Genomic DNA, 12663 nt, shown 5'->3' on the forward strand with positions numbered 1-12663 from the left:
CTGCACGACAGCACAGTTGTTCAGAGAGGTCTGTGAACTGTGAGCTGTTCGACCGAGGTCCTCCCACTATCTTCCCAGGAGGCACTGCTGCTGAAAGGTCAACAACACATCACAACGTCTTGATCTGATGCACAGTGTGTGTGTGTGTGTGGTGTGTTCCAGAAATGAAGGTGTGTGTGTTCCAGGTGTGTGTGTGTGTGGCATCCTGCATGTGTGTGAATGCCCTTCAGCTTTAAGAAGTATGGAGACAGACAGGGTGAGAGACAGAGGGAGGGGGAGAGACACAGACAGAGAGAGTGAGAGAGACAGAGAGGGAGATCTCAATAATGCAGATGGTAAAGTTAGCTTGTTGGGACAAATTGAAAAAACTTAAGAAATATATTTAAAGCTGTGTGTATTTTTTCAGTTTGTGTAACTATAAGTGAGTGTCTGTTCTAGGGATTGTGTGAGGAATGCATACGGTATTCTGTCGGTCTGTGTGCAAGTGTGTGGATGAATCTGAGCTCTCTAGAGTCCTATTCACACAAAGTGAGTAGAGAGGCCCCTGGCTAGGGTTAGCATAGTTACTACAACTATACTACAACTACATTTCAGTAACACTTTACTGTGGCCGCGTCCACACTTTCCTTCATCCTCCCTCAATAGGATATAATCCTGGAATTCAAAAACTGTCTCCTGGATTTGATCTGGCAATTAACTTAAATATATATATTTTACTGGTTATAAAACTTGTCTCCTTCACAGTGTAGGTGTCCAGGGGCAGTTAGCCTTCCTCCAGGGTCTGTCTGGTCTGCTGATGTTTGTCTCCAGGACCACAGGCAGATAGCGCAGTGCTGCCACCTGCTGCTGGTAGAACGGGACATTTATACACTGTCTTGTGTTCTCCTCGGGTCAATCTGACCCATCAGTCACTGTGACCCATCAGTCACTGTGACCCATCAGTCACTGTGACCCATCAGTCACTGTGACCCATCAGTCACTGTGACCCATCAGTCACTGTGACCCATCAGTCACTGTGACCCATCAGTCACTGTGACCCATCAGTCACTGTGACCCATCAGTCACTGTGACCCATCAGTCACTGTGACCCATCAGTCACTGTGACCCATCAGTCACTGTGACCCATCAGTCACTGTGACCCATCAGTCACTGTGACCCATCAGTCACTGTGACCCATCAGTCACTGTGACCCATCAGTCACTGTGACCCATTAGTCACTGTGACCCATCAGTCACTGTGACCCATCAGTCACTGTGACCCATCAGTCACTGTGACCCATCAATCACTGTGACCCATCAATCACTGTGACCCATCAGTCACTGTGACCCATCAATCACTGTGACCCATCAGTCACTGTGACCCATCAGTCACTGTGACCCATCAGTCACTGTGACCCATCAGTCACTGTGACCCATCAGTCACTGTGACCCATCAGTCACTGTGACCCATCAGTCACTGTGACCCATCAGTCACTGTGACCCATCAGTCACTGTGACCCATCAATCACTGTGACCCATCAATCACTGTGACCCATCAGTCACTGTGACCCATCAGTCACTGTGACCCATCAGTCACTGTGACCCATCAGTCACTGTGACCCATCAGTCACTGTGACCCATCAATCACTGTGACCCATCAGTCACTGTGACCCATCAGTCACTGTGACCCACCGTCGTTTGCAACAACTTTACCGCGTACAAAAACAAAGTGAAGCATTTTCTTTTAACCGTTGGGCTGTCTCAGACCCCCCACATTGCGAAGGTTAAAAGAAACTGATTTTTATTTGCTTTTGTATTGGGTAAAATTGGGTAAACACAACGATGGTTCGTTATGAACCTTTGGGTCATGTGACATGAAGGCAGCACAAGGGTTAAAGCAAAACACACAAGTCTATAGCATTTCTCTTATATGTAACTTTATTTGAATGGGTTTATCTGGTACACAGTGTTGAATGGCAGGCAAGATGTGTGGTCAGGAGAGAAGCCTCTGAACATGTAGAACACACCAGACTGGAGGAGCTGCACCTGCCCCCAAACATCTAGTCGACAGAGAAGATCCTGGCCTGAAACAAGGATCTCTTCCATGAGCTGGTTTCAGTCCTGACCACGCTAGAGGTCACAGATCAGACAACTACAGCTGGCTGTCTGAGTTCATGAAGGCATGTGGAGATGTTTGCTCCCGACACAGGAGAAAGACTTTAGGTCCAGCATGATTCAGTCATGTCATGGTTCCAGTCCATAAAACTAACTATACATTATACTGGGCACATACATAAAACTAAATAACACTGATTATGGCTTCTGTACCAACAGAATTACAAAAAATAAAGTCAACAATAAAAATGTAATAGAGGCTGACTAACATGAAGCAGGTTGTACATGGTCTGTGTTCAAGAGCCAGCAGGGTAGAGGTGTATGATGGTCCGAACAGGGGTTAGACGGGCGCCCTGGCGTCGGTGGGGGAATCTGTTTGGAGCTGGGGAGAGGATGAGCTCTCAGCCTAGCAGCTACTATCGGAACAAGGAATTCTTGTAACCTCTCTCTCTCTCTGTCTGTCTCATGCTCTCTCCTTCCCCCTCTCCGGTGTTGCGGTCCTCAGGAGACATAGCTGTCGTCCCTGTTGGAGCTGTTGCCGCCTGCGCTGTCCCAGTCAGGTTCAGTCAGCCAGTCCTGGGGGGTCACCCCAATGTCCAGGACCTGGGGGTTAGTACGCGACACTGCCAGTCTGGGGTGGGGGGGGTGGGCAGGAGAAGAAAGTTAAGTTACAAATGAGTTTTAAGAATTACAGCCCAGTTTGATTGATGTAATGAAAACAGAGTTATTAGAACAAATGCCGATATGATTAGCTTATGTTACGGCTGGGACAGTTAGTTCTGATCTGGTCCTACATGGTCAGTAGCACAGTGTTTCTTTCTAGGTGGGTTATGGTCAGAGGGCAGGGCCATGGATGAAGCCACTCACGGTTGCCTTGAGGAGGCCCGTAGCTATCCAAAGTACAGCTGGAGATAACACAGTAGCAGGATTAAGGTCACATGCTAAAACCTCTCTCTCTCTCCTCTTCCACATTCCCTTTCATTGCTTTCCTGCTCCCTCCCTCCCTCGTTGGTTTTGCTGAGTAGGGGGAGGTGAGCTTCTCCTTTTGGAAATCTCTCTTCTCACTTTTAGAGCATATTTCTGAAGTTTGAACATATCTATAGGTGGAGCTGATCTATAAGTGGAGCTGATCAATCAGGAAGCAGGAAGGACTTGAGCGACGCCTGATCGGGTAAATCATGTGTGTGATCTGAGAGCGAGAAACCAGCCTGGCTGACAGGCTTCTCACCTGGAGAAGGCTTCATCCAAACCATCTTCCATTTCCTGAAAAAAAAGTACAAAATGTGTTCATGCGAACAGTGTGCATATGTACTGTAGCTGTGTATGTACGTGTGTGTATGTACTGTAGTATGTGTGTGAGTGTACTGTGTATGTACGTGTGTGTATGTACTGTAGTATGTGTGTGAGTGTACTGTGTATGTATAGGAGTGTGTGTATGTACTGTAGTATGTGTGTGAGTGTACTGTGTATGTATAGGAGTGTGTGTATGTACTGTAGTATGTGTGTGAGTGTACTGTGTATGTATAGGAGTGTGTGTATGTACTGTAGTATGTGTGTGAGTGTACTGTGTATGTACGTGTGTGTATGTACTGTAGTATGTGTGTGAGTGTACTGTGTATGTATAGGAGTGTGTGTATGTACTGTAGTATGTGTGTGAGTGTACTGTGTATGTATAGGAGTGTGTGTATGTACTGTAGTATGTGTGTGAGTGTACTGTGTATGTATAGGAGTGTGTGTATGTACTGTAGTATGTGTGTGAGTGTACTGTGTATGTATAGGAGTGTGTGTATGTACTGTAGTATGTGTGTGAGTGTACTGTGTATGTATAGGAGTGTGTGTATGTACTGTAGTATGTGTGTGAGTGTACTGTGTATGTACGTGTGTGTATGTACTGTAGTATGTGTGTGAGTGTACTGTGTATGTATAGGAGTGTGTGTATGTACTGTAGTATGTGTGTGAGTGTACTGTGTATGTATAGGAGTGTGTGTATGTACTGTAGTATGTGTGTGAGTGTACTGTGTATGTATAGGAGTGTGTGTATGTACTGTAGTATGTGTGTGAGTGTACTGTGTATGTATAGGAGTGTGTGTATGTACTGTAGTATGTGTGTGAGTGTACTGTGTATGTATAGGAGTGTGTGTATGTACTGTAGTATGTGTGTGAGTGTACTGTGTATGTATAGGAGTGTGTGTATGTACTGTAGTATGTGTGTGAGTGTACTGTGTATGTATAGGAGTGTGTGTATGTACTGTAGTATGTGTGTGAGTGTACTGTGTATGTATAGGAGTGTGTGTATGTACTGTAGTATGTGTGTGAGTGTACTGTGTATGTATAGGAGTGTGTGTATGTACTGTAGTATGTGTGTGAGTGTACTGTGTATGTATAGGAGTGTGTGTATGTACTGTAGTATGTGTGTGAGTGTACTGTGTATGTATAGGAGTGTGTGTATGTACTGTAGTATGTGTGTGAGTGTACTGTGTATGTATAGGAGTGTGTGTATGTACTGTAGTATGTGTGTGAGTGTACTGTGTATGTATAGGAGTGTGTGTATGTACTGTAGTATGTGTGTGAGTGTACTGTGTATGTATAGGAGTGTGTGTATGTACTGTAGTATGTGTGTGAGTGTACTGTGTATGTATAGGAGTGTGTGTATGTACTGTAGTATGTGTGTGAGTGTACTGTGTATGTATAGGAGTGTGTGTATGTACTGTAGTATGTGTGTGAGTGTACTGTGTATGTATAGGAGTGTGTGTATGTACTGTAGTATGTGTGTGAGTGTACTGTGTATGTATAGGAGTGTGTGTATGTACTGTAGTATGTGTGTGAGTGTACTGTGTATGTATAGGAGAGTGTGTATGTACTGTAGTATGTGTGTGAGTGTACTGTGTATGTATAGGAGTGTGTGTATGTACTGTAGTATGTGTGTGAGTGTACTGTGTATGTATAGGAGTGTGTGTATGTACTGTAGTATGTGTGTGAGTGTACTGTGTATGTATAGGAGTGTGTGTATGTACTGTAGTATGTGTGTGAGTGTACTGTGTATGTATAGGAGTGTGTGTATGTACTGTAGTATGTGTGTGAGTGTACTGTGTATGTATAGGAGTGTGTGTATGTACTGTAGTATGTGTGTGAGTGTACTGTGTATGTATAGGAGTGTGTGTATGTACTGTAGTATGTGTGTGAGTGTACTGTGTATGTATAGGAGTGTGTGTATGTACTGTAGTATGTGTGTGAGTGTACTGTGTATGTATAGGAGTGTGTGTATGTACTGTAGTATGTGTGTGAGTGTACTGTGTATGTATAGGAGTGTGTGTATGTACTGTAGTATGTGTGTGAGTGTACTGTGTATGTATAGGAGTGTGTGTATGTACTGTAGTATGTGTGTGAGTGTACTGTGTATGTATAGGAGTGTGTGTATGTACTGTAGTATGTGTGTGAGTGTACTGTGTATGTATAGGAGTGTGTGTATGTACTGTAGTATGTGTGTGAGTGTACTGTGTATGTATAGGAGTGTGTGTATGTACTGTAGTATGTGTGTGAGTGTACTGTGTATGTATAGGAGTGTGTGTATGTACTGTAGTATGTGTGTGAGTGTACTGTGTATGTATAGGAGTGTGTGTATGTACTGTAGTATGTGTGTGAGTGTACTGTGTATGTATAGGAGTGTGTGTATGTACTGTAGTATGTGTGTGAGTGTACTGTGTATGTATAGGAGTGTGTGTATGTACTGTAGTATGTGTGTGAGTGTACTGTGTATGTATAGGAGTGTGTGTATGTACTGTAGTATGTGTGTGAGTGTACTGTGTATGTATAGGAGTGTGTGTCCTGTGGGTCTCACCCAGACAGTGTTGTTGTTGTTGATGTTCTCAGGGGGGCTGTGGTCCAGAGAACCCTCCTCGATGTTGTTGATGTTCTCAGGGGGGCTGTGGTCCAGAGAACCCTCCTCGATGTTGTTGATGTTCTCAGGGGGGCTGTGGTCCAGAGAACCCTCCTCGATGTTGTTGGTTTCCAATACCATGGCATTATCATCAAAGTCCAACAGGTTGCCCGTGGCAACATCTGTGGAGTTAGTCATTGTCAAGCATCTGTTAAAGGTGTGTGTTCCCAGCACCTGTGAGACTAGCCAGACTGTTGTGTGTGTGTGTGTGTGTGTGTGTGTATATATTATGCGAGTATGTGTGTGTGTACCTGTGAGACTGTTGGATCTCTGGGAAGAGATGGATTCCTCCCCTGCAGAGCCAGACTTGACCCTCTTCTCCTTCTCTACAGAGAGGACACACTCACAGGTCACACACAGGCTCTGTGTCTGTGTGTGGAGGGTGTGTGTGTGTAGGAAGGTGGAGGGTGTGTGTGTGTCCGCAAGTCATGGCCCTACCATCTTTGGCAACTTGCCAGAACTCAAATGCCACTTTGAAGGCCTGGGCTACTGTTAGGGTCACAGCCTGAGCCTTTGGAGAACGGAGGAAGAGAGTGTGACAGAGAGAGGGAGAAAGAGAGAGACAAAGGGAGAGGGTATTAAACGTTAAAGCATGCAAACAACATTCAAATCATAGATGTTTTGCTCTCTGTGGCCTTGTCAACCTGCTAGACTGTAGCTGAATCATTATCTATCTCCCCGGGTGTAGGAACCCGCTGAATCATTATCTATCTGCCCGGGTGTAGGAACCAGAGTCAGTGAGAAGATGTGTTGAACGGTCAACAGTGATTCCATGTCCTCTCTCCTTCTCCCCGCCGGTGAGGGAGGGAGGGTGGAGACAGGAAAGAGGGAGGGAGGTCTAAACTCACCACTTTCCTCTTGGAGCAGAGGTAGGCGTGACACTCCAGGGTTCCATTGAGGGTGTTCTGGGTAATGTAGGCAAACACTTTGTCATGCAGCTTGTCTGCCGTACAGTAGGATATCCTAGGAGGTCAGAGGGCAACACGGAGAGGGGTTGAAGGTTGGAGGGAACTCTCTCTCTCTCCCTGTCTCTCTCTCCCTGTCTCTCTCTCTCCCTGTCTCTCTCTCTCCCTGTCTCTCTCTCTCCCTGTCTCTCTCTCTCCCTGTCTCTCTCTCTCTCACTTTCTCACTGTCTCTCCTACCTGTATATGGAGACGTTCTCCAGGAGCTGGTTGCTCAGGCAGTCGCGCAGGACGATGCCCTGGGGAGACACCTTCAGAGACACTTTGGGAGGCTTCTTCCCACTGGCCTTCACCTGGGGGCACAAACACCGTCACTCTAACAACAGCAGGGATGAGGGGACCCAATAATTGATGACATCACAAGGTGAATTTGACAGCTTGCCACGACGACATCACTTCCTGTGCGATGGAGCGTCTCACCATGGCAACAATCCTCTTGACCGCTGCCGCCGACAGCTCCTCCCCCTTGGGCTGGTCCACCAGAGTCATGCCCAGGTGTCGGAGGTTAAAGGTCATCCCATCGACAACAGTCTCCCGGGTGTCGGTCCAGTTCTCTGGCAGCTCTGGGGAAGAGACACAGACCAGAATCACAGCTCTGCTCTGGGGGAGACAGGCTCTGTGGAAGAGAGACAGGTTCTGGGGAAGAGAGACAGGCTCTGGGGAAGAGAGACAGGCTCTGGTGAAGAGAGACAGGCTCTGGTGAAGAGATACAGGCTCTGGGGAAGAGAGACAGGCTCTGGGGAAGAGAGACAGGCTCTGGGGAAGAGAGACAGGCTCTGGGGAGGAGAGACAGGCTCTGTGGAAGAGAGACAGGCTCTGGGGAAGAGAGACAGGCTCTGGGGAAGAGAGACAGGCTCTGGGGAAGAGAGACAGGCTCTGGGGAAGAGATACAGGCTCTGGGGAGGAGAGACAGGCTCTGGGGAAGAGAGACAAGCTCTGGGGAAGAGAGACAGGCTCTGGGGAGGAGAGACAGGCTCTGGGGAAGAGAGACAAGCTCTGGGGAAGAGAGACAGGCTCTGGGGAAGAGAGACAGGCTCTGGGCTGCTTTTGTCTGTGCTACATGGAAGATATCGGACCATTGGTGCAGAACTGTCTGAAATGTTCACTCAAGCACATACGTCAAAGAAATCTGGGGGAAAGGTCTCAGTAGCTAATAACAAGGTAGAAGGTAAACACAGTCAGGGTGAGAACATTCAGCTGAACTCTGTGGGCACCCACAGATTTGGGACAGAAACCTGAGGGAGTCAATATTTTACTTCCTCTGGGACCAAAGAGGAGGGATCACACAGATAAGAAGCTTCAGAACATTACTTAGTTGACCTTTTAACCCTTCAAGGCTGGCACACACACACATACACAGTTGCGCCCCAAGCCCAGCCTGACAGCCAATGACCCTGATATTATCAGCAGGGCCTTGAGTTCAAACATCATCTGCAAGACATGAGGAACCAGCCACAACATGTGAGTAACCAGCCACATGCGGAACAACAGAGATATTGTCTCCACTAGGTCTTGTCTCCACTAGGTCTTGTCTCCACTAGGTCTTGTCTCCAGGCCTATTCCATGATCTCATCCATTAGGTCGGCGAGGGTGAGCGACCATCACACCTGTGTGGGAAACACTTCTAGAAACTTCTGAAACCCCCCCCCAACAACCTCGACATCACACACCCCGCTCACGTCCAGACCGGCCCCTTCACACACACAGAACGCAGCTACATCACAGTGGAAACCACCAGTTTGTCCGGCAAACAAAGAATCAAGCAAATGTTCACCAGACCTTCGGGAGTTCTATTGTTCCGGCCCCCAGAGCCCTCCACCAGAGCCCTCCACCAGAGCCCTCCTCCAGAGCCCGGCCCCTAGAGCCCTCCACCAGAGCCCTCCACCAGAGCCCTCCTCCAGAGCCCTCCACCAGAGCCCTCCTCCAGAGCCCTCCACCAGAGCCCTCCACCAGAGCCCTCCTCCAGAGCCCTCCACCAGAGCCCTCCACCAGAGCCCTCCACCAGAGCCCTCCTCCAGAGCCCTCCACCAGAGCCCTCCACCAGAGCCCTCCTCCAGAGCCCTCCACCAGAGCCCTCCACCAGAGCCCTCCTCCAGAGCCCTCCACCAGAGCCCTCCACCAGAGCCCGGCCCCCAGAGCCCGGCCCCCAGAGCCCTCCTCCAGAGCCCTCCACCAGAGCCCTCCACCAGAGCCCTCCTCCAGAGCCCTCCACCAGAGCCCTCCACCAGAGCCCTCTTCCAGAGCCCTCCACCAGAGCCCTCCACCAGAGCCCTCTTCCAGAGCCCTTCACCAGAGCCCTCCTCCAGAGCCCTCCACCAGAGCCCGGCCCCCAGAGCCCGGCCCCCAGACTCACATGGAGTCAGGAACCAGTCTGGGATCCCCTGCTGTGATGGGTCTGGATGAGTCAGTCTTTACAGTCATCGGGGCTTAGGAGATCCAGAAAACACACACCGCCCTACAGACCTAAACCGATCAGAGTTTGTTTCAGGATTCTGGATTCACACAAATATATCTGCAATAACATGCTGCTTGTCCCCTAACCCTCCCACTACGACAACAAGACTAAATAAACAATAATATTTTGCTAAGATTTCCCAATCCTAATGTTTCCTCCTGCTCGGTCTCTCCCTGCTCCACCCACTGTCAGCCTCCATCACTGTAGTCTCTCTCTCTGCCTCTCTCTCTGCCTCTCTCTCTCTCTGCCTCTCTCTCTATGCCTCTCTCTCTATGCCTCTCTCTCTATGCCTCTCTCTCTTTGCTTCTCTCTCTCTGCCTCTGCCTCTCTCTCTCTGCCTCTCTCTCTCTCTCTCTGCCTCTCTCTCTCTGCCTCTCTCTCTCTCTGCCTCTCCCTATCTAGCTCTCTCTCTGCCTCTGCCTCTCTCTCTCTCTGCCTCTCTCTCTATGCCTCTCTCTCTTTGCTTCTCTCTCTTTGCCTCTGCCTCTCTCTCTCTCTCTCTCTGCCTCTCTCTCTCTCTGCCTCTCTCTCTCTCTGCCTCTCTCTCTCTCTGCCTCTCCCTATCTGGCTCTCTCTCTGCCTCTCTCTCTCTCTCTCTCTGCCTCTCTCTCTCTCTGCCTCTCTCTCTCTAAGCCTCTCTCTCTCTAAGCCTCTCTCTCTCTCTCTGCCTCTCTCTCTCTCTCTGCCTCTCTCTCTCTCTAAGCCTCTCTCTCTCTCTGCCTCTCTCTTCTCAGTTCTTCACCTTTATCCACAGCTGATGGGATAGAGCAGATTTGGCCTGCGGGCCAGAGTTTGACACCCCTGGGATAGAGAGTGAGAGAGAAGATAGATTCTCTGAGGTTGTTAAATTCTAGCATAGTGCACTAATATTGGGTGTGTAGGTATGTGTGTGAGAGAGCACAAGATGGATAGATAGAGAGATAGATAGAAGGCTTCTAGCTACACATTACAAGACAATAAAGAGCCATAAAAGCCCACTGACACCAGCTCCTTCACATGACCAGAGCTCAGACACTCATGCTACACAACTGCAGTGGGCATGGTCGCGTCAGGAGGTGAGACAGGAGAGGGTGAGACAGGAGAGGTGGTGAGACAGGAGAGGGTGAGACAGGAGGTGAGACAGGAGGTAAGACAGGAGAGGTGGTGAGACAGGAGAGGAGGTGAGACAGGAGAGGTGGTGAGACAGGAGAGGTGGTGAGACAGGAGGTGGTGAGACAGGAGGTGAGACAGGAGGTAAGACAGGAGAGGTGGTGAGACAGGAGGTGAGACAGGAGGTAAGACAGGAGAGGTGGTGAGACAGGAGGTGAGACAGGAGAGGTGGTGAGACAGGAGAGGTGGTGAGACAGGAGAGGTGGTGAGACAGGAGGTGAGACAGGAAGTAAGACAGGAGAGGTGGTGAGACAGGAGGTGAGACAGGAGAGGTGGTGAGACAGGAGGTGAGACAGAAGAGGTGGTGAGACAGGAGAGGTGGTGAGACAGGAGAGGGAGAGACGGGAGGTGAGACAGGAGAGGTGGTGAGACAGGAGAGGAGGTCTGCTAGGGCTGTCCTGATGTGGGTGAAAGAGAAGGCATGGACCTGGAGACTAAGCACTTCCACAGCCTGGATTACAGACCAGGAAATAGAGGCCACACTGTGCTGTTGACCACCACACACACACACACACACACACACACACACACACACACACACACACACACACACACACACACACACACACACACACACACACACACACACACACACACACACACACACACACACACACACACACACACACACACACCTCTAGACTCCAGACTACCTGCTTGCGTTCTTCGACCTGTGTGTCCATATTCTAGAAGAAGAACAATCTTTTTGCAGCTCACACACACTGTGAACACGCGCACACTCATGGAGGGAGGGAACACACAAACACACCATGGTCTCACCTCTGTCTGTCCTGAGGACAGGACCCATGAGAGAATCGAACCTAAGACCTGTAAGGCGATGCCCTACCTGCCCCAAGTTTGTCTCATGAGAGTGACAACCTATGCCTCGTCAGTGACACATTCTAACTCACTAAGATGTGCCTAATGCTCTCTGACATCAACTTCACTTCCATCCAGCTGTCTGAACCTGAACACAACCAGGCTGAGATGGATGACTGGCCCACTGACCTGCAACATTCCTGGACTGTTGTCATGGTTATAGAGATAAGTAGTGGGGTAGCAGGACCCATAGCCAGGATCAAGTTAGATTTAGCTCACTGCTGTGGCCAAGTGACCTCTCTATACCCAATACTGGAAAGTAGGCACACAGTCACACAAAACAGCTACTGTGTTCTTTTAAGGCAATTAACTGGCCGTTTGTCGAATGAGGAAAATACCGTTGATATTATGCAGTTAGTTGTTGGGGGTTTAGCCACGAAATATCCAATACCTGCGCAGGTTTGACCTGGTCAAAAGACTTGAGGACCCAACTACTGGACAAATGTTGAGGGGAAATGGAAGGCCTATCTGTCTGTCATAGACTTGGTCACTATGACAACAAACTTCAGAGTTTAGTGACGAAAGTTACTGCCATTGCTGAAAATGAAACACCGTTCATACCGTTAAGTAGGCTAGTGGTATAAGGTCACCGCGTCACCGTTTCATGACTATACTTTTTTGTCAAAATGGTACAGTATAAAAGTATCATAATGTGTATCATACTTTGGATATTTTGAATTACAATTCATGACAACTGTGGTGGAAGTGAACAGCAAGGTTTGACCTCGTTGTGGTTGGTAGGATACTTGTAGGTTTCATGAATTTGCAAAGAAAACGTAAAAACTTTTACTTTTATGTCTGCTGGCATTCCACGACTGTTTTGCGATACTTGGACTTCGGATAATGGCTCTCCCAGCTGACTTCAGGGTATCCATCGTGTAAAGTTTGTCTGAAGTTGGTGAGTACGTTTCCAGACCGCTGCTCCCGGTGGTGTTGTCTCTGAGTTTGACCGCAGCTGGCTCTGGACTTCAATTTGGACCACAGTGGGCGTGGCTTTCTGTCCATCAAAGCGAACGGACAAACGTAAATCTGTGCACCTAGCGATCCGAACCCTTAAAAATTAAGTTTTTATGAAAGAAGGGCACGGAATACATTTTAGTAGCCTATGTTAATGATGACAATGTATATATTTTTGCTAGCTTTTTAAAAGCATTTTCCTTTGAGGGCTAATATAGATTTAGTGATGAC

General features: G+C 48.4%; 1 protein-coding gene across 3 annotated transcripts; it reads right to left on the bottom strand.

Annotated features, from left to right (window-relative positions):
* Window positions 1–1898: 1898 nt before the first annotated feature.
* Window positions 1899–12504, bottom strand: ldlrap1a (low density lipoprotein receptor adaptor protein 1a). Of its 3 annotated transcripts, none has more exons than XM_084697115.1 (9): window positions 12266–12504; window positions 7413–7555; window positions 7173–7285; window positions 6879–6993; window positions 6469–6541; window positions 6282–6356; window positions 5932–6152; window positions 3322–3356; window positions 1899–2724 (listed from the first exon to the last, which is right to left on the bottom strand). In XM_084697115.1, the coding sequence occupies exons 1-9, from the start codon at window positions 12348–12350 to the stop codon at window positions 2595–2597; spliced, it is 990 nt and encodes a 329-aa protein (XP_084553241.1). In that variant the 5' UTR covers window positions 12351–12504; the 3' UTR covers window positions 1899–2594. The 3 variants fall into 3 exon arrangements, with proteins under 3 accessions (XP_084553241.1, XP_084553243.1, XP_084553242.1); XM_084697117.1 differs by lacking the exon at window positions 12266–12504 and adding an exon at window positions 11867–11953; XM_084697116.1 differs by lacking the exon at window positions 12266–12504 and adding an exon at window positions 11814–11925.
* Window positions 12505–12663: the final 159 nt, after the last annotated feature.

The sequence above is a fragment of the Hypomesus nipponensis genome, chromosome 4, assembly GCF_054491055.1.
Source record: "Hypomesus nipponensis isolate SF chromosome 4, ASM5449105v1, whole genome shotgun sequence".
NCBI lineage: Eukaryota > Metazoa > Chordata > Actinopteri > Osmeriformes > Osmeridae > Hypomesus > Hypomesus nipponensis.